Source organism: Lithobates pipiens, unplaced genomic scaffold (assembly GCF_037356315.1).
Source record: "Lithobates pipiens isolate NorthernLeopardFrog02 unplaced genomic scaffold, aLitPip1_a1.2 Scaffold_22, whole genome shotgun sequence".
Classification (NCBI taxonomy): domain Eukaryota; kingdom Metazoa; phylum Chordata; class Amphibia; order Anura; family Ranidae; genus Lithobates; species Lithobates pipiens.
In genome coordinates, this window is record NW_027507784.1 from 161,184,136 (window position 1) to 161,205,688 (window position 21,553).

Consider the following 21,553-nt stretch of genomic DNA (forward strand, 5'->3'; position numbering starts at 1 on the left):
CGCTGCCCTATACTGCAGCAGTCCTTCAGCGGTATAGGGACTGACGTACAGTCTGCTAAACACTAATACACAACCTGCTTGGTCCACAAAAGTTCTTATAAGGACTGGTAACTTGGTATAGGGTGCTACGGTACATAGGCTTGAGTGCGGTACAGTCTGCTGTTCTGTAAGGACCGCTATCGGTCCACAATAGATAGGGTTGACGTGCACCACTGCTGACCGCTGCCCTATACTGCAGCAGTCCTTCAGCGGTATAGGGACTGACGTACAGTCTGCTAAACACTAATACACAACCTGCTTGGTCCACAAAAGTTCTTATAAGGACTGGTAACTTGGTATAGGGTGCTACGGTACATAGGCTTGAGTGCGATACAGTCTGCTGTTCTGTAAGGACCGCTATCGGTCCACAATAGATAGGGTTGACGTGCACCACTGCTGACCGCTGCCCTATACTGCAGCAGTCCTTCAGCGGTATAGGGACTGACGTACAGTCTGCTAAACACTAATACACAACCTGCTTGGTCCACAAAAGTTCTTATAAGGACTGGTAACTTGGTATAGGGTGCTACGGTACATAGGCTTGAGTGCGGTACAGTCTGCTGTTCTGTAAGGACCGCTATCGGTCCACAATAGATAGGGTTGACGTGCACCACTGCTGACCGCTGCCCTATACTGCAGCAGTCCTTCAGCGGTATAGGGACTGACGTACAGTCTGCTAAACACTAATACACAACCTGCTTGGTCCACAAAAGTTCTTATAAGGACTGGTAACTTGGTATAGGGTGCTACGGTACATAGGCTTGAGTGCGGTACAGTCTGCTGTTCTGTAAGGACCGCTATAGGTCCACAATAGATAGGGTTGACGTGCACCACTGCTGACCGCTCACCTATACTGCAGCAGTCCTTCAGCGGTATAGGGACTAAGAGTTTTGTCACAGGGTCATTTAAAAAATGACATGCAGAGGAAGAGGCAGGCCCTTCCGCAGGGGTGGTAGGGGTAGGGCAGGAGCAACAGGCTTGAGCCAAAGTGGGAAGTTGCAGAAGGTGCGTTCAATTACTTTAAAGGATGCACCAGACTTGGTTGAGTGGCTCGCTCAGCCTTACTCTTCTGCACCCTCCTCATCCTCTCGATCTGCACCCTCTTCTTCACTCTCTGCTATGTGCACCCCCAAAGACACTACCACCAACAACACGACCACCACCACCACCACCACATACCTTCCGCTTGAGTCACTGGAATTATTTTCCGATCCATATCAAGAGGACATTTCTGATGCGCAGCCACTCTTGGTATTGGATCAGGAAGAGGAGGTAGCAACAAGCGCTACTCAGCAGTCTGACGCCAGTACCCAGATCAGCCCAAGGAGGAGGTTGGTCCCCGGTGTTGCTGCCTACTCTACTTATAGCGGTGGGGAAGGTGACGTTGATGATGACGTGTCTAGTGATGTCACGTGGGTGCCCACAAGAGAGGAAGAGGAGGGGAGTTCAGAGGGAGATATGGACCAGCAGATAGGGAGGAGAAGCAGCAATGACTTACATTGCACAGCAGGGACAAAGCAGACTGCAAATGTATCAGGAGCGAGTCATCGACCATGTACGGTCACATCTGGCGCTCCCAGGACACCGGCACATGGCTCCGCAGTGTGGGCTTTTTTTAACGTGTCCGCTGCTGACAATAGCGTTGCCATCTGCAATCTTTGCAGTCAACGCGTTAGTCGCGGTAAGCCCAATACTCACCTAGGGACGACCGCCTTAAGAAGGCACATGAGCAGCCATCACCGAGCCCAGTGGGAGCAACGGAACACACAAAGCCACACTGCAGGCTCTCACCGTCCAGCCTCGTCTTCTACTTCTCCTTCTCCTCTCTCCTCACAATTGTCCTCCACTCCACCTTCCATCACGCCAAGCTCACATTTTTCTGCAAAAAGGCAGGCTTCCGTGGGCCTAATGTTTGAGCGTAAAAAAATGATGACGCCGGATAACCCTCTTGCCCAACGGTTGGCGGCTGGCTTGTCAGAACTCATAGCCCGCCAACTACTGCCATATAAACTGGTGGACTCGGAGGCCTTTCGCAAATTTGTGGCCATTGGAACACCACAATGGAAGGTCCCAGGAAGGAAGTATTTCTCAGAGAAGGGCATCCCAGAGCTATATGGCCATGTTCAGCGGCAAGTGAATGTATCTCTGGCACACAGTGTCGGTGCCAAGATACATCTGACCACAGACACGTGGTCTAGCAAACACGGGCAGGGAAGGTATATCAGTTTTACTGCCCACTGGGTGAACCTTCTGACGGCCGTCAAGCATGTAACCCGTGGCACCCGTGTAGATTTGGTTTTACCGCCACGGATTGCATGCAGGCCTGACTCTTCTTCTCCTCCTCCTACTCCATCCTCCTCCCTCTCCTCCTCAGCTGCCTCCTCCTTTTCCGCTGCTAGCGTCTCTTCCACTGCACCGCCCAAGCTCCCCAGAACCTATTCCACATGCCAGGTGAGACGTTGCCATGCCGTGCTGCGTCTGTTGTGCCTGGAAGCAAAGAGCCACACTGGCCCGGCACTCCTTTCAGCTTTGCGTTCACAGGCAGATGAGTGGCTAACACCGCTCAATTTGACAGTTGGTAAAGTGGTGTGTGACAACGGTGCCAATCTGCTTAGCGCATTGAAACAGGGCAAAATCACGCACGTGCCGTGCATGGCACACGTCTTAAACTTGGTCGTGCAGCGATTCCTTGTCAAATACCCTGGGGTCCAGGACATCTTGCGGCAGGCAAGGAAAATCTCGGCCCATTTCAGAAGATCTTACACGGCCATGGCTCGCCTTGCTGACATTCAGCGGCGACACCATCTGCCGGTCAGACGTCTTATTTGCGATTGCCCGACGCGATGGAACTCAACCTTCTATATGCTTGATAGGCTGCTCCAGCAGAAACGTGCAGTTAACGTCTACCTGTATGAACTCTGCGAAAGAAACGGTTCTGGGGAGCTGGGTTTTTTTTCACCGCGCCAGTGGCTGCTCATGCGCGACACATGCAGACTTCTGCGGCCATTTGAGGAGATCACCAAACTGGTCAGTCGCAGCCATGGCGCCATCAGTGACATGGTACCTTATGCCTTCTTTCTGGAGCGTGCATTGCGTCGTGTCATTGATCAGGCTGTGGAGGAGCAGGAGCGGGAAGATGAGGAAGTCGCAATGCTGGATGAATTCCCAGGGGGGGCTACTCTATCTGAGACAAGTCAACAACAGGAGTCTGATGAGGAGTCAGAGGAGGATGGTGCCGGGGCGGATGAGCAGGAGCAAGAAGAGCATGCTTTAAACCTTTCTGGGATCCCTGTTGTGCGAGGATGGGGAGAGGAGAATGAAGAGGACGACATTATCCTGGATGATGAGCAGGAGCCAGGCCACCACACCGCTTCCACTTTAGTGCAAATGGGGGCCTTCATGCTCCAGTGTTTTAATAGGGACCCCCGTATAAAAAGCATGAGGGTCAAGGACCAGTACTGGGTGGCAACGTACTTAGACCCCCGGTACAAACACAAAATGGCGGAAATGTTACCGCCGTCGCAGAGGGCTGTCAGAATGCAGCACTTCCAGGCCTTGCTTCGAGAAATGCTGCATTCTGCTTTTGCGTGCGCTGGCAGAGGAGCAATTCCCACTCCCAGAGAAGGATTTGCGGGTACCAATCCAACAGCGCCTGCAAGAAGAGGCCGGTTTGAAGATGTGTTGGTGACTTCGGATATGAGGTCATTCTTTCAGCCGACCCATCGACAGGTGTCATCCGGATCCAGCATCAGGGAACGCCTAGACCGTCAGGTGTCCGACTACATTGGGTTAACGGCCGATGTGGACGCTCTGAGGAGTGATGAACCCCTAGACTACTGGGTGGGCAGGCTTGACCTCTGGCCAGAGCTTGCCCAATTTGCAATCGAACTGTTGGCTTGCCCCTCATCCAGTGTCCTGTCCGAAAGGACGTTCAGCGCAGCAGGGGGGATTGTGACCGATAAGCGTACTCGCCTAGCTCACCACAGTGTTAACTACCTCACATTTCTAAAAATGAATGAGGCATGGATCTCGGAGGAATTCAACACATGTGATCAGTAGACCATGTATATGTCTATAAACAATTTTTGGAATCAAGCACACAGACCTTCTTAATTCATTTGGCTCACTTCCCTGACCCAAAAAAGCACACCGTACTATATGCCCCTACCCTCCTCTTTGAAGAGGTTGAGCGGTGTCATATTTCTACTGGGGCTGCTTATTATGAGGGGTTCCCACCATCCCTGTGCTGTGCTGACTTCCTCCTGGGTGTTCTTATTATGAGGGGCTCCCACCATCCCTGTGCTGTGCTGACTTCCTCCTGGGGGTTCTTATTATGAGGGGATCACACCATCCCTGTGCTGTGCTGACTTCCTCCTGGGGCTGCTTACGGTGCTGCTGTCAGCGCTGTATGTCACGGAGCTGCTGTCAGCGCTGTATGTCACGGAGCTGCTGTCAGCGCTGTATGTCACGGAGCTGCTGTCAGCGCTGTATGTCACGGAGCTGCTGTCAGCGCTGTATGTCACGGAGCTGCTGTCAGCGCTGTATGTCACGGAGCTGCTGTCAGCGCTGTATGTCACGGAGCTGCTGTCAGCGCTGTATGTCACGGAGCTGCTGTCAGCGCTGTATGTCACGGAGCTGCTGTCAGCGCTGTATGTCACGGAGCTGCTGTCAGCGCTGTATGTCACGGAGCTGCTGTCAGCGCTGTATGTCACGGAGCTGCTGTCAGCGCTGTATGTCACGGAGCTGCTGTCAGCGCTGTATGTCACGGAGCTGCTGTCAGCGCTGTATGTCACGGAGCTGCTGTCAGCGCTGTATGTCACGGTGCTGCTGTCAGCGCTGTATGTCACGGAGCTGCTGTCAGCGCTGTATGTCACGGAGCTGCTGTCAGTGCTGTATGTCACGGAGCTGCTGTCAGCGCTGTATGTCACGGAGCTGCTGTCAGCGCTGTATGTCACGGAGCTGCTGTCAGCGCTGTATGTCACGGTGCTGCTGTCAGCGCTGTATGTCACGGAGCTGCTGTCAGCGCTGTATGTCACGGAGCTGCTGTCAGCGCTGTATGTCACGGAGCTGCTGTCAGCGCTGTATGTCACGGAGCTGCTGTCAGCGCTGTATGTCACGGAGCTGCTGTCAGCGCTGTATGTCACGGTGCTGATGTCAGTGCTCTGTATTACGGTGCTGCTGTCAGTGCTCTGTATCTCCTGCACCCTCTTGTTTGCCTACCCTGGTCCCTGACCTTCCCTCTCCTCCATTGCCTTCATTAGCTCCATAGTCCTGAATTGTCAGAACAATTTCCCAAATAAAAAAAAAATGCTTGTAGTTATCGATCCCAAATTCACCTCATACATGTATTATGCTATTGTCCAGGTGGTGGGACTACGTGCTACCCCCTAATAATTACCCCGTGGCCGCAAATTCGACCTAAAGGTTTGCGAAATTCGCCTCCCATTGAAGTCAATGGAGCCCGCGGCGAACGGTCGTTTTCGCGAACGTTTGTGTCCGTTCGCGTTTCGCGTTCGCGAAACGTCCCGTCGGAAGTTCGTCCATCACTAATTGCGAGTCCTCGCTGTATTCCTCGTCCGCATGGACAGGCGCCATCTTGTCCTCCTCCGGGGCCTGTAGTGCTGAGGCCTGGTTCTTGAAGATGTCGGAGATATCCCGGCCGGGATTAACTGCCACCGAGCGGCGGGGACGGGTCTGGTGCTGGTGCTTAGTCTGCTTGTTCATGATTGCGCCGTTTGCTGCTGTATTCAGACGGGCTGGGGCCGCTTTCCGACGGAGCTCTCCTTCTAGGCTGCCATCTCCGTTGCGCGCCAAGCCACGCCCCCCATAATCACGTTTTTTATTCATAATCACTTGCATTATTAGTTTATTACCCAGCGCTGTACTTTTTGTCTATTTATAAAGCCCCATTAATGACAGAGTGGTGATAATACAAAACAAAAGCAAAATATACTGCAATAATGAAATCATTAGAAACAAGCTATATTGTGATTAAAAAATAAAATAAAAAATAAAAATAGGACAAGGTTAAAAACTAGTATAGTCTTTCCACACACCTTAGGTGTATCATACATGCCCCCATACTTGAAGATATGTTCAGTGCAGGTTAAGACTTAAATAATAACAAGGTTATAGGAAAATAGAAAACATGCAATAAGAAAGGAATACCTAAAAGTAATAGAAAGACCATTTTAAGCACACAACATGGCTCAAATTGGCGTGCAGAAGACACTGGGTAATTTTGTGCTGATAGACAGGAAAAGGAAGCATTTGACCAGACCTTCATCCTGCCCCTTTCTCAATAAGAGGTCAAATATACACACCTACATCAATCAAGATAAGGTGGGACAGAGACTTCTTTGTCTATATTGGAACTGATATGTCTCATGCCGGCAGAGGATTAAATACAAATGGAAGAGGCTATGAGTTACACACAAAAACGAAGGAAGACATTTGCGGCTAATATAAACCTCAGAGTCCAGGAAGGAAACTCAAGAGCTCCATCAATGACAATCTGATAAGTATGAAAAATGGTGCACTTTCCCTCAAAGTAGAGTGTTACAGAAAATTAAAGAAAAAAAAAAGAAAAAAGAAAATGTTGTAAAGACATTTAAAACATGTTAACTAGTCACAAATCCTGTTTTTTGTAGTGTGTAATATATACACTAATGTAATGCAAACAACTGAAAAGTTATTTAACAACCATATTTAAGAGAACAATGACAAATACGAGAAGAAAAAAAAAAAAGACACTGGACTTCAGCTTTCTAAACCTTGTTGGGTGTATCTTATAGATTTTCAGCTTCCAATCATGGAGAAAAAAAAAAAAAAAAAACCTGCATTTTAACCTAGTGCATATTGAATTATAGATTATTTTTTTTTTTTTTGCAATTTCGTCTTCTACATAGTTTGTTAACTAATTTTGACTTGTGTTAGGCCCCTTTCACACATGCGGATGGGTATGTCCGTATTTCATCCATCCGTTTGCGGATGAAATACGGGCATACATTCATCCCTATGGGATAGCGGGTGTCTGTGGATGAGCATCCGCAGACACCCGATTTCGTCCGCCTCCGCAACTGTCCGATTCTGCAGACGGAGGAAAATCCTATTTTTCTATCCGTCTGCAGAGCAGATCGGACAAACACGGACAGACGGTCCGTGCTCATCCGATCCCCATAGAGGAGAGCGGAGAGCTGACAGGGCGGTCCCTGCACAGTGTGCGGAGTCCACCCTGTCCGCTGCCGGCTCCGCGGGGACAACGTAGCGATCCCCGCTGAGCGAGCGGATCATCACGGGGCAGATCATTACCGGCAAGCAATCCGCTGGACTTTATAAGGAACGGACTTGACCACACACGGACACTCTGAAAGTCTGGCGATTTCTAACGTTATGACGTACGACGGGACTAGAAAAAGGAAGTTCAATAGCAAGTAGCCAATAGCTTCCTTCTTGTACTTGTTTCAGAGCATGCGTCATTCTTAGTCCGCCGGACTAGCACTGACGAACGGATTGTCCTCTGAAAGCCAAGTCCTGCGGACAAATTTTGAGTCAAAACTACTTTCTATGTCCGCCGGACTTTACGATGAGAAAGTCCGCTGGAGCCCACACACGATCGAATTGTCCGGTGGACCGAGTCCGCCGGACAATTCGATCACGTGTACGCGGCATTAGGGCTCATTTACACTTGCTTTGAGTACACTTTAAAGCGCCTACCCACTTCAAAAAGCTTTTTTGATGTGTTTATTTATGATGCTTCTGTTGCACTTTTTTGAAGCTTTAACTACTTGAAGACCTGGCAGGCCTTTTTCTGATACTTTTAGTTTTTTGTGCTAGGAAATTACTTAAAAACCCCAAACGTTTTCTATTTTTAAAGCAGAGGCCATAGAGAATAAAATGGTGGGTGTTATAATTTTTATGCCACACGCTATTTGTGCAGTGTTTTTTCAAACAGAATTATTTTGGATAAATTACACAAAATATAATACCATTTTTTTTGGCAAAATATAAAAGGTGGTATTACATCAAATAAATAGGTACCAAACATGTCATGCTTTAAAATTGTGCATGCCTGTGCAACGCCGACAATCTATGTACATTTTTTTTAATCCATAGGCAACACTTTAAAGTTTTTACAATTTAACACTTTAGATTTACATAGGAGATCTGGTGCTAGAATTATTGTTCTCGATCTGATGTTCATGGTGATACCTTACATGTGTGGTGTTTGCGTACAGACGTGGGACTGACTGGCCATTTTGTATTATATAATCCAGTGCAGGCTGACTATTGTTGGACACTGAAGTGAGATTCACTGAGTGATATAGAGTACAAATGAAAATCACTTTTAACCCTGTTGAACTCATGCAGCAATTCAAAAACATTATGAGATTAAATACATTATAGTCATTAAAGTGGTTGTAAACCCTTACAAACCACTTTGATCTACAGGTAAGCCTAGATTAAGGCTTACCTGTAGATCCAAGAAATATACGATTTAGGAGATATTTGCCCGAAGACGGGCACCGCTGTCTATGGCGCATGCGCTGTAGGCAGCGGCGCGCAGGCGCACTGAGCGTGGCATCCTTGATAACAAAGATACCGTGCAATGCCGCGCGTCTCGGCTCCCGTGCGCATGCGTGGGAGTGACGTCATCGCGGCTTTGCCGAATGACAGCGGCGGAGCTGCGAGACCCACCGAGAAGATGGATGTGGCGGACTACAGGGGACAGTGGTGACTTCGCTGGCTGCTGTGTCAGGTAAGTGACACATAATGGGCTACTATGCGATGCATAGTAGTCCATTATGCTTTACCTTTGCAGGGAATGAAAGAGGAAGTAAACTCATCAGGGTTTACTTCCTCTTTAAAGGTTCATTTAATTTCTCTCAACATTTCTACATAATACAGTAATTTTAAAAGTATATTTGTGTTCAGTCGGAAGGGTTCTATTACAATCACCAAGACTTTTTTTTATAAATGTGTTGTCCAGTGAAAACACATGACATTTTAGTGTGTGAATTAATATTCCTCAGTGCACAACATTGCTGCATCCTGGGTATCAACATAAACAATCAAAAGCCAATGTCAGACAATATGCAATATGTAGCAATAACGATTTGAACATTGGCCAAATGTTGCAGCCACTCGTATTGTTAATTGCTTTCTTGCAGCAAAAAAAAAAAAAAAACTGTCTCAAGTGCTACAACAGTACTGCAGATCACATCCATATGTTGAGGAGATGCCCTAAGTTGTCCTGCTACTCGCAAACATGATAGCCACCTTTAATAGTACATTCCATCTTGCAATACCTCTGGACCCATGTAAGGGTTTACTTATATCATTGGATGAATAGGCTTTCTACCCAGAGGTATTTCACCTTGTGGTCAGACTTTTCTTCCTAGTTTGCAAACGAATAGCTAAAAAATGGTTGTCTGCTCATCAACCTACAAACACAAATAAAAACAAACAAAAAAAACAAAAAACACAGGGTATCTCTCCAATACTAAAAGAAAAAAAATGTCCCATAGTTTCATAGTTAGTTAGGTTGAATAAAGACACCAGTCCATCCAGTTCAACCTGAGTGAGTGTCTACAATTGTCTCCATCCCTGTTCCAGTGCAGGTTGCCAACATAAATTTCACAAATTATGGTTGGCAGGGTCAGAATTAGCTCCTATAACACAAATTTCAGCAAGGATTTCTATAGTAGCTTAGGTAGTTGGATTTTTTTTTTTTTAAGATAAACCTGGAAGAGGCTAAAAAAAAAAGGGTTTGAAGTCGTATAATTGAGTTTCCAAGATAACAATATTTGTCTCGTCTCATCAGGAGTATAAATAGGAGTTAGTATAGGAATGAACGTGGACAAAGGATTATACATATTCATCAAACCTCTAGCAGAAGTTAACAGGTGAAGTTTAATGTCCGTGAGGCAGTCTTGTTGCAATAACTTACTGTAATCCACTGAAGCATAAACTATTAGCTCTGCATGCCAGAGGTAATATGCAACCAACATGCCACACTGTAGGGTTATATGATGCCAGAGAAGGGGTGTGCTTCACTACAAATCACAAAGATATACCGCCTTTGGCGAAAAATACTAATTGGCTCTGCCTGCCCCATTGTTCACTAAGTAACTTCAAATTTATCACTAGAGTGGGTGGGCAGAGTTAGCGTGTAAAGGCGTTGCCAGGGAGGTAGTTCATCGGGCTTTATACATAGGGGCCAGACCAAAGGGTGTGTCTATGACAACTGGACTGCTGCTTATGGTCTTGGGAGTCCTATAAACTGGATATAGTAGTAGCTCCTCATACAGCAGGTTTCTAGGCCCACAGTAGAGAGTAGAGATATTTAAAATTTAAAAGGGTTGCATTGCGGCAAATACCTACAGATACAGTCTCTGCATGGAGAACTCCAGTTTCACTACAATAACAGTTACAGATCTATTTAGTTCATTGGCAAATTGTATTTTTTTCCCTTTAGCAGCTCATGATTTTATTTCATGAGATTCCATAAACAATCTATATTAAAAAATTTGTTAACATTTACATTTGTAACATAAGAGAATTTCATGAACTGTGGATACTTTATACCTGTGCTGACAATAACTCTCAAGCTCCAAAGTAAAATTAATAATAAAAAATACTGGAAAAATAGGGAAAAAAAAAAAAACATGAAAATACATAATGCAGATTTGTTCAGCCGTTAGCGTGGCCCTAACAGCATATAGCAATCAGTCTTCCAGGATAGTATTCCAGAATCTTCAAATCTGTAACATGGATCTACCACATAAAATCAATTCTGTCATAATTACAGAAAGTTCCACTCTGATTAGAATTGCACAAAGTGTTTACCGAGGCTGCAAGAGTAATACAATAACAGCCGATGAGCTTGGCTGTACATTTATCATGCTGGGATCAAATCAGCATGCCACTTTCCCTCAGTATGCCTTTTAAATCCTGCAGGGTTACATTTTATGACTTGTCATGGCAGTTTTAAATCATCCATACATTTTCTCTGGAGTTGGATATATTCATGGACTTCTCAATAAATCAAGTGCTGTGTGATACCCATGACAAAATCACATCCCATAGCTTATGATGTCACCAGGGGTTGAAAATCAAATTTCATGGACCGATAGTAAATCATTGTTTGATTTTGATATAGTATAAGCTGATCTTGCTGCCTGCGGTCTGGCGTCTGCCTGAAAGGTGGTCAGTCTGGCAACAAACAACAAGCAATGTAATCAAGGCTGTAGTGTTAGAGACATTACCAGTTCACGAGGTAAGAAAGCTTCTTCCTGTCGAGCAACCATCAGAGACACGGTCTCGCCCAGCCTGGTACTCCTTAGCATGGCTACAAGTTCCTCTTGTGTTTTTCCAGCAATTGGTATGCCATTAACCTTTTAGGGAACACAATGTTTAAACATGGTTTCAATTGATCACTATAGCTTTAAGAAAATGACTATGAATGACTACTAGAAAAAGTCTTTCAGCAGAAGTTGTTAAGTATACCATACCCCATAGGTATGCAATGCATATGCTGCATTATTACAGTGCATACAGTATATTAAAAATTTCAGTGGGACATGTGCATCTATGAAACTCTGCTTGCATTTTATTATTTATTTTTAAGAGAAAAAGTCTACTTATTTTAAGATTGTGTGTGATAATTACCATAATAAACATGCAAATGCATTAATAAAAAGAAAAGTTGCACAAATGTGATTACAAGTATCCTAAGAATTGAATGTTACACTGGCTGATAGCATTAGCAATTCACTGATTGGTTGTATGTGTTGTCTGCAACTGTTGTTTAATAAACCTTTGCAATTTCAAGTTGAAAGACACAGAATTTCAAAGATCAATACTAAATAAAGAACAGTAAAAGATTGATGAATATTAGATCTGCTTAGATGATATAGCAAATATAATCAGGCTGATTTGCTTAGCTTAAATGAAGGAGTAACATGTTAACAGCAAAAACAAGTCTTACACGTTTGCATGTTATTACTGCACAGACAGCCCATAACAGATGTAAAAAGGTAAGAGGGTGTGTGTGTGTGTGTGTGTGTGTGTGTGTGTGTGTAACAAAGCATACAAATGCCATTTCCCATCATTAATGACCAGATATACTGTATAAACATACATACGGAATGGCCCACTATCAATATATAGTAGTATGGATATAAACGGGTATAAATACACCATATGCAGGGCCAGACGTAGGAATCAAAGCATGGTCACCAATAGAAATCACAGTCACAGTGATTTCTATTGGTGACAATACTTTGATTCTTATGTTTGGCCCTGCATATGGTGTATTCATACCAGTTTATATCCATACTACTATATATTGATAGTGGGCCATTCAGATAAGTTTCTCTTCATGTTTGTATTTCTGGTCATTAATGATGTGAGATGATCAGCATTTTTTATGCTTTGTTACAATTTTATGATGCCAATGTACGTCGGCAGAATGGCACAGACAGGCAAATGGGCATACAGATATGTCCCTTTAAATTTGTGGCCATGCCATTGTGTGAATGACGGCACCTCCGTAAGTCAGGTGGCGGGTCCCGCGGACTTGATTGCCGTGGGGATACCCGTGATCATCCCACAGGGAGGAAGAACGGGGAGATGCTAATGTAAACAAGCACCTCCCTGTTCTGCCTAGTGACAGTGTCACTGATCTCTGCTCCCTGTGACTGGGAGCAGAGATCAGTGATGTGTCATATGTAGCCACACCCCCACAGTTAGAAACACACCCCAGGACACACTTAACCCTTACCCTGCCCCTAGTGGTTAACTCATTCACTGCCAGTGTCATTTACACAGGAATTTGTGCATTTGTATAGCACTGATTGCTGTATAAATGACAATGTCCCAAAAATGTGTCAAAAATGTCTGATGTGTCCGCCATAATGTTGCAGTCACAATAAAAATTGAAGATTGCCGCCGAGTAAAAAAAGTAATTATTTGAATTAATTTATTAATTATTTTTATTAATTTATTATTTATTAAAAATGCCATAAAATGATTCCCTTTTTTGTAAACGCTATAACTTTTGTGCAAACCAATCAATAAACACTTGTTGTGATTTTTTACCAAAAATATGTAGAAGAATATGTAAACTGAGGGAAAAAAAAATGTATAGATATTTGGGGGATTTATTATAGAAAAATGTAAAAAAATGATGTGTTTTTTTCAAAACCGACACTTTTTTTTTTGTTTATAGCGCAAAAAATAAAAACCGCAGGGGTGATCAAATACCACCAAAAGAAAGCTCAATTTGTAGGAAAAAAGGGGCACAGTGCCAAATTGCAAAAAGTGCTCTGGTCAGGAAGGGGGTAAAATCTTCCAGGCCTGAAGCGGTTAAAAATGTTGGTCAAATAAACTTTGTATTTTTTTTTTAATATATACGAGCATTCTTTCCTTATAAGTGACAATCGTTTAAATCCTATTTTCTGTTTTTGCATGTTTTATATGGATGTAGTGCCACAATATAAAGGCTATGTCTCTAAATTCTACTTAATATCGTTCATATTGCCTGAAGTGGACCATATACCTTGTATTCTGAACAAACGTCTTTTGATCTGCATGCAATTATGTAGCAAGAGACCCCACCTGACTAGATACAAATTGACTGAATTGTTTGAGAACTTTGATGACAGGGGTGTTCAACCTCCTGAAGAGCGATGGCCATTTAGATCGGAAGTAAACCCATCCATAAAACAGTTACCTTTCCAGCACATGCTGGGAACGTAACACTCCCTGTGCTCTTAACCACACTGTGAAACCCTCCAATGGCTGGTGTCATAACTGATCAAGTGTGCATCATCATGACAGTTGTAGATTAAACAGAGGCTTCCTTGGCTGAAAAAACAAAAGAAGGGTTTACTTCCAATTTAAGTGATTTGGTAACTGGTCATGGGTCACGATGAACTGTGGACTTTTACCCCCCCCCCCACCACAAATGTAAATTAGCCCTTATTGTGCTGAGCCCCCTATAAGGCTGCTTCCACACTCATGTGTTGCGGTTTACCCTCCACGGCAAGTGCACCAATGGCTTTCAAGCCACTTAGCTGCACTGAGTCATAGACTTCTATGATATCTTGCTGGTGTGGTGCACTTTCTGCAAGAACACCAAAACTCCCACATTTACTAGTTTTGAGGCATTTTTCAGAAGGTACACGAAACCCACAGGATACAATAGAAGCATATGTCTCAGTGCAGGTAACCCGCAGGAAAGCTGATTAGTGTGAAAGTAGCCAAATAACCATTGCAAAACTACTGCTCTTCAATCCCTAAAATCTCCGCCCATTGCTGTGATGCCCAATCTGTGATTTTCATAAACTGGCTTTTCTTCACTTTCAGCGTCTGCAGGAATTCAGGCTATAGAAAATGCTTCTGTCCCAGGTGGAGTGCATTTGGTTTGACTCTGTGTGGGACATGAGCCAGCACTATGCAGTTCTGCTCCCTTCACGGTGGCTGGCTTGCTTCCTCTATTGCAGGCTCCATCCACAACATTGATGCTATGGGAAGGTGGGTTGGCAATCCACAATCTTGTCTTGCCAACCCGCACTCTCTATGAGCAAAAGGTCACAGGCTGCATTCAGAGAGCTCAGCGGGCATGACATGACACATATTAAACTAAAAACAACTGTATATATTGCTGGTTACCGGGGAGAAGATCCCTAGCCTACTGTCATGGGGGGGGGGGGGGGGAAATCGGGGAGGAGCAGGCAGGTGCTGAACATTTTACATGTTACACACTAGATATGGCTGTAACATGTAACTTTTCAGAACGGTGGACTTTTCCTTTATTAGCTGACAAGAATTCTGTCAGTATCAACAGGTATTTTTTGCACTTACATTTAAAATATAATAAACACTTTTAATAGTCTATTTAACAAACAAAAAAAGAGACCAAACGAGAAGTTCATTGTTAGGGTTCATATACAATCTATGACACTTTTTGGCTGATTTACTAAAACTGTAAAACTGGAGTGTGCAAAATACGGTGCAGCTGTGCATGATAGAAAATCAGCTTCTAACGTCAGCTTGTTTAATTAAGCTTTGACAAAAAAAAAAAAAAATGATATAAATATATATATATATATATATATATATATATATATATATATATATATATATATCACTATCCAGATTTTGTAAACAGACCCCTTTGTGCTAGCTTATACTATCTGATATTAACCACTTCCCGACCAGCGCACGACAATGTACGTCGACAGAATGGCACGGGCAGGCATATTGGCGTACAGGTACGTCCAATATTCGATGCCGCCCTGCCATCGGGAGCGTGCCGCCGGCGGCGCGCTCCCGCGCTGGTCGGGACCCCCGTGAGTCCGGTCGCGGGACCCGCGGACTCGATCGCCGCGGGCATCCCCGCGATCGTCTCACGGATGTGTAAACAACATTTCTCCATTCTGCCTAGCAACTAGTGACGCTGATCTCTGCTCCATGTGATTGGAGCAGAGATCAGTGTTCACTTAATGAAAGCCCAACCCCCCCACAGTTAGTAACACACCCCTAGGAACACTTAACCCCTACACTGCCACCCACTGGTTAACCCTTTCACTGCCAGTGTCATTTACACAGGAATCACTGCATTTATATAGCAGTGATTACTGTATAAATGACAATGGTCCCAAAAATGTGTCAAAAATGTCCGATGGGTCCCCCACAATGTCGCAGTCACAATAAAAATCGCAGATCGCCGCCATTACTAGTAAAAAAAAAAATATATATTAATAAAAATGCTATAAAACTATCCCTATTTTGTAAACGCTATAACTTTTGCGCAAACCAATCAATAATCGCTTAGTGCAATTTTTTTACCAAAAATATGTAGAAGAATACGTATCGGCCTAAACTGAGGGAAAAAAATGTTTTTTTATATATTTTTGGGGGATATTTATTATAACAAAAAGTAAAAAATAATGTGTTTTTTTCAAAATTGTCGCTCTATTTTTGGTTATAGCGCAAAAAATAAAAACCGCAGGGGTGATCAAATATCACTAAAAGAAAGCTCTATTTGTGGGAAAAAAAGGACGTCAATTTTGTTTGGCAGCCACGTCGCACGACCGCGCAATTGTCAGTTAAAGTGACGCAGTGCCGAATCGCAAAAAGGGGTCTGGTCTTTGACCAGCAAATTGGTCCGGTCTGCAAGTGGTTAAAGGCCCACTGTTTGTGAAAAAAAAAATACACATATTTCTTCAGAACAAAAATGTGCATTTATTATTTTTTTCCTGCAGGAGCCTGGAAAGCATTGCACCCTCAGGCTGGGTTCACACCGCTGCGGGAGCGAGAACCGGATGTGATTCGCACCGCACTGCAGTGCAAATCACATCCGATCTCTGTGCGATGCGAGTTCAGCCATACAGATAGTATGGCTGAATTCGCATCGCACCCGCCGCAAACTCGCACGGGACCCTTTTTTTGGTCCGCAGCAGAATCGGATCGCATGGGTGTTCACACCATGCGATCCGATTCCTGTCCGAGTTTGCAGATCGCACTGCGATATGCGAACTGATCTGGGGGTGTCATTAACATTTCACTGACACTCCCAGCAGTCCGCATAGGGCAGTGTGAACTTCCGGCGGGAGGCATGCAATGCGGGAAAACACAGCGGATTTGCGGCGTTCCCGCATCGCTCCGGTGTGAACCTAGCCTCAATCAGTAGATCACAGGTGCAACATCAGGTTCCTACAGACTCTGTAGGATAGCTGTCTGTCTGTACCTCCCACATGGGCAGGCAGTTACAGAAGAGCAAAACGATCAATGAACTACGAGAGCGCTCAGCCGCACAGTCGCAGTTCACTAAGAACAACAAGCTTTCTGCTGTAGTGGAAGACAGTACTTCATTAATTTACAGATTGTTGTGAATGAATGACGTGGTGTGTGGAGCCCTGCACCGCCATGTTATTTTTAAATTGTGACAGTAGGTTATGTGTTATATCCTAATTTGTAAAGTGCAACGTGCTCAAAAAGGTGAATTTAAGAATATGTAAACCCAACATTTCATATTCCATTTCATATTCCTGATGCAACAACCCCCCCAACAGACATCCACTGTAATGATCAGTGCCATTTCTTCTCCCCTAGCTTTCTGAGCTCCTTTTGCAGCTTAAAACAAGAGGCAAGTGATCACTTAAAAAAGGATAAGGGAAAGATTATTTATTTTATTTAATGCTTTGTATATGCATACACAAGTGTTTTGCCATTCATTTCAATTTTAAACTGAATGGGTTATTTTACAAGGTGAATATTCACATATTTGTTATCCTCTAAATGCATTGTTACTGAGTAAAAGGAGACATTTTACTCATATAATGCAATGGCAGGTGTCTAAGGATAATGATATCCAAGCAATTGAGGGAACTTAGTACAATAAGGTATATTATAAATAACCCTTTAGCCAATGTGATAGAACAAAACTAGTTTTACAAAATGACAAGGACACTTAAAGGCCAGATCAAACATCCAGTATGGCACTTAGTATTCTCTGAATATGGCTGAAGCACTTTAAAAATGGTTAATTTGGGGATGCAAAGAATAGGCACACCATAATGTAATTCTTAATGCCTGAGCAATCTCACCAGGTCTTTGCATTTCGACATTGCAGAAGGAAAAGCATAACTTTGTTTATGCAAACACTGACTTTTTATAAAGTAATTTCCCTTGGAAATTCCTGGGGGCTCTAGCAGTGCTCTGATAAATCTTCAGTGCAACATTGAGTGTATAATGTAGTACTTGGTGTTCAACAATATTCTGAAACAGAATGTAGTACATTGACCAGTGTATTTTGTGAAAAAAATCCTCTTCCTCCTAAAATGGTTTCTTCACATTATTTTGCTTGTTTGCTTTTAGAAAGCTATTCCAGCTTGCAGTATTTTAAACCATGTTGTTCCAGTTTCTTGTTGTTCTTACAGCCTGTATTTTCAAACATAACAAAATACTAGCTGTAAATCTACTAAACTGAGATCCAGTACTTTCTTTACAACAGCAAAGAAGCCTATTTGCCATTGTAATTAAGGTGACCCCTTCCCCTATTCCTAGAGAAGCCATTTCACAGCATGCTGAACAAGGACCAAAGAGTAAAGAGGTTACATTTCTTTAAATTGGAAAACAGAAATAAAACATATAAAAGCATAGAAGAATCATGACCAGCTTCAATGCAAAACTCGCCCAGGAAGGTAGAGTCCCATCAGAACCTTTCCATAGTTGACTCCTCAATTTGTGCTGCCATGGAAACGATCTTCTAAGGCTGGAGAATTGCACTAAAAATATATCATTTATTTTTTAATACATAAATCCTGAAAGCAAATCAAGAATGGAATTGCTTTTAAATTGATGTAGACTTTGGCAAGTTTACTTTAATGTTTGCAATCCAAACTCTGTGCTTGAACATTTCCGCAGTTATCTTACCTAATCTGAGAGATTCCATTCTGATCTGCATTTTTTTTTTTCAGAATACAGAAGAGACAGAATACACCACATATTACATAACTCATGAGCACAGCAACAATCAACGATCATACTTGAATGCAACTTTGGAATTTTCTTGAATTTGGGTTTTGGTAAATTCTCAAAAAAAATTATAAATATATAAGCTGATAATTCACATACCTCTGCTATCCGATCTCCAGACAGTAACCGTCCATCCTTTATGGCTGCTCCTTTGGGGAGAATGTTTTTAACGAAAATAGGGCCAGGTCCATGTACTGTAGAATCCCTGGTAACCACTGTGAATCCAAGCCCATCTGCACCTGGGTTGGGAGTAGTCAACAGAAATTTGTGACAGATACTCTAAACAGTTGTGTTCATACAGAAAATCTCATCAGTAGACAGAATGGTAATTTTCAGAATTTTGTCTGATTTCCAAATTAACATGTTAATTACAATCTTAGCCCATAGTAGTGTGAAAAGTAAAAAAAAAAATATGCCTGATAAGGAAATTCACCTATTACAAACATGACAACTTTAAAGTTATAACATTGTCTTCCATTACACCCTCAGCACTTGGATTTGTGGCCTTACAGTTCACCTATTTCAATGTCTTAACTCATACGTTTCAATGTACAATTATATATTCTATAAGCATTTAGCTATGCTAACTTTACTGGAAACATGTCTCTGTATGTTTATATCATCTCAATAAAAATTTTGTGGAAAAAAAAAAAAATTATAATATGATTTGTGATTGGTGTGGGCAAGGCATGAACAAATCTTCCAGAGATTTAGTAGCCAGCTCAAAAAAGACTAGGAGCAAGCAAATTACAGACAGTAGCACACATTCATGAGAACATAGTGACAAAAGTAAGAGGAAGGTGGAAAGTCGTAAAAAAATAATTTCAGAGACTTTGGAAATAGATTGAAGAGAAGGACCTCAAGATGGTTTTCTCAGAAATACTACCTGTGCCTCGAGCAACACCAGAGACGCAGAAGGAGCTTAGGGAACAGTTCAAGTGGCTGAGGAACTGGTGTAGGCAGGTGGGGTTTTGGTTCTTGGGTTACCAGCCCTTTAGTAAGGACGGACTGCACCTTAACAGGTAGGGTGCAGCTCTATTGGGAAGAAAGATGGCCACAGTAGGAGGGGATTTTAAAGTATTTTTTTTTTTTTTTTTTTGGGGGGGGGGGTTCAGAGCAAGTGACAGCCAGCAGTGAGCAAAGGACAGAGGGTAATGGTGGAGTCAGTAGTGATAATATAGCCATAACATCTAATTATGGGGTAAATTGAGGGGACAAACCAAAAACAAAGCCTGAGAATGCATAAAGAGAAATTAGTATGCACCTATACAATACTGAGAGGCATATAAACAAATGCCAGGAGGCTAGCTAACAAAATGAGGAACTGGAGCTGCTATTACATGAGGAGCACATAGACTTTGTGAGAATAACAGAAACTTGGTGTTACAGCTCACACGACTGGCTGGCAAATATTCAGGGGTATTCCTTGACTCTGGACAGGGAAAGTAGAAGAGGAGGAGGGGTGTTTCAATATATAAAAAATGATGTAAGGGTGGTGGAGTTGGTGTGGGTAGAACTCCAAAAAGAATTGGGAAATAGTGGGGGTATGTTACAAGCCCCCCAACCCAAAGGAGAAGGAGGAGGGGCAACTCGGCAAGGAAATGTCATCATAATGGGGGACTTCAATTATCCCGTTATTGCCTAGGCTCCCTCATTAAAAGCCAGTCATTTCATGAATGTCTTACAGGACAACTTCATGTGTCAATTTGGTGGATTCCCCGACTAGAAAGAATGTGTTGCTAGATTTATTAATTATGAACGATCCAAGTCTGATCTCAGATGTGGCAACATGGGACAACTTGGGATCTAGAGATTACCGGATGATCACATTTAGCATAAATAATAGGAAAAGGAGGCAAGAGGGTAGCTCAATACTACATGACATCAATTGGGATCAAATCCTAGAAACATTGAACACAGAAGAAAAAAGGGGAATGCTTTTGGAACATATTAAACAAAAGATAGCACACACAGTGCATTCCAATGAGCAACAAATATAGAAGAGAGAAGGTTAAACCTGGGTGGCCTTTAAAATATATAAAGTAGCTAGCCAACAGAGCAGATGGCTGCTCCTCTCCTCAGTGACCAGGAGCCTCGTTTAGTGCTGCCACAGTGCCCCAGAGTTGCGGGCACATCTCCTGATGCCATCCAGGAAGAGAAAGCAACGGGTCATACCCAGGAAAATGTTTGATTTTATCTCCCAGCCGTGCCGTTATACAAATCAAAATGGTGTCTGCTGTTCTGTCAGCACAACACGAGGGCATCTCCAGGGACAGAGTAAAGCTCATCTGCTGCATACTGCTAACAGCAAAGGGTCAAGGCAAGGGGAAGATAATCAGTCTCCCCCTCCCTCATTATCCTTTAGCCCTGTGAAGAGCAAACAAAAGATGGGTAACACTTCTCTAGAAGACACCAGAGAGCTACAGGACTATTTCAGAATTCCAGAGTGCAAACATGTCAGTCCTTGACACCACTTTAACCACTTGAGACCCGCGCTATAGCCGAATGACGGCTACAGCGCGGATCTCCTTTGCTGGGACTACGTCCCGTGCACGAGCGCCCTGCGCGCCCCCTGAGGGGCGCACGCGGCACGCTCTGTGATCGGCGAGTCTATGAGACTTGCCTGATCACCGATCCGAGCAAGGGGTCGATCCCGACCCCTTATCACGTGATCAGCTGTCAGCCAATGACAGCTGATCATGTGATATAACAGAGCCGGTAATCGGCTATTATTCCTCCTCCCGCTGACAGCGCGAGGAGAAATAAAAAGAGCCGATCACCGGCGGCCGTGATCGGGACATCAGTCCCGTTCACGGCCAGCCCTACCAGTGCCCACCTGCCCCCTCATCACTAAAGATGATTAAAAAATAAGTGCCCCCGTCAGTGCCACCCAGCAGTGCCCACAGTGCCACCCAGCAGTGCCACCCAGCAGTGCCCACAGTGCCACCCAGCAGTGCCCACAATCTGC

At 43.8% G+C, this 21,553-nt stretch overlaps 1 protein-coding gene across 2 annotated transcripts in view; it reads right to left on the minus strand.

The window, feature by feature from the left end:
* PARD3B (par-3 family cell polarity regulator beta) overlaps positions 1-21,553 on the minus strand; it is a 2,156,380-nt gene that overhangs the window by 1,608,446 nt on the left and 526,381 nt on the right. For both annotated transcript variants that reach the window (XM_077448525.1, XM_077448526.1), the window contains exons 9-10: positions 18,685-18,824; positions 11,307-11,435 (exon numbers count right to left, since the gene is read on the minus strand). In XM_077448525.1, coding sequence (XP_077304651.1) covers positions 11,307-11,435; positions 18,685-18,824 — 269 coding nt within the window. The remainder of the gene's footprint in view (positions 1-11,306; positions 11,436-18,684; positions 18,825-21,553) is intronic.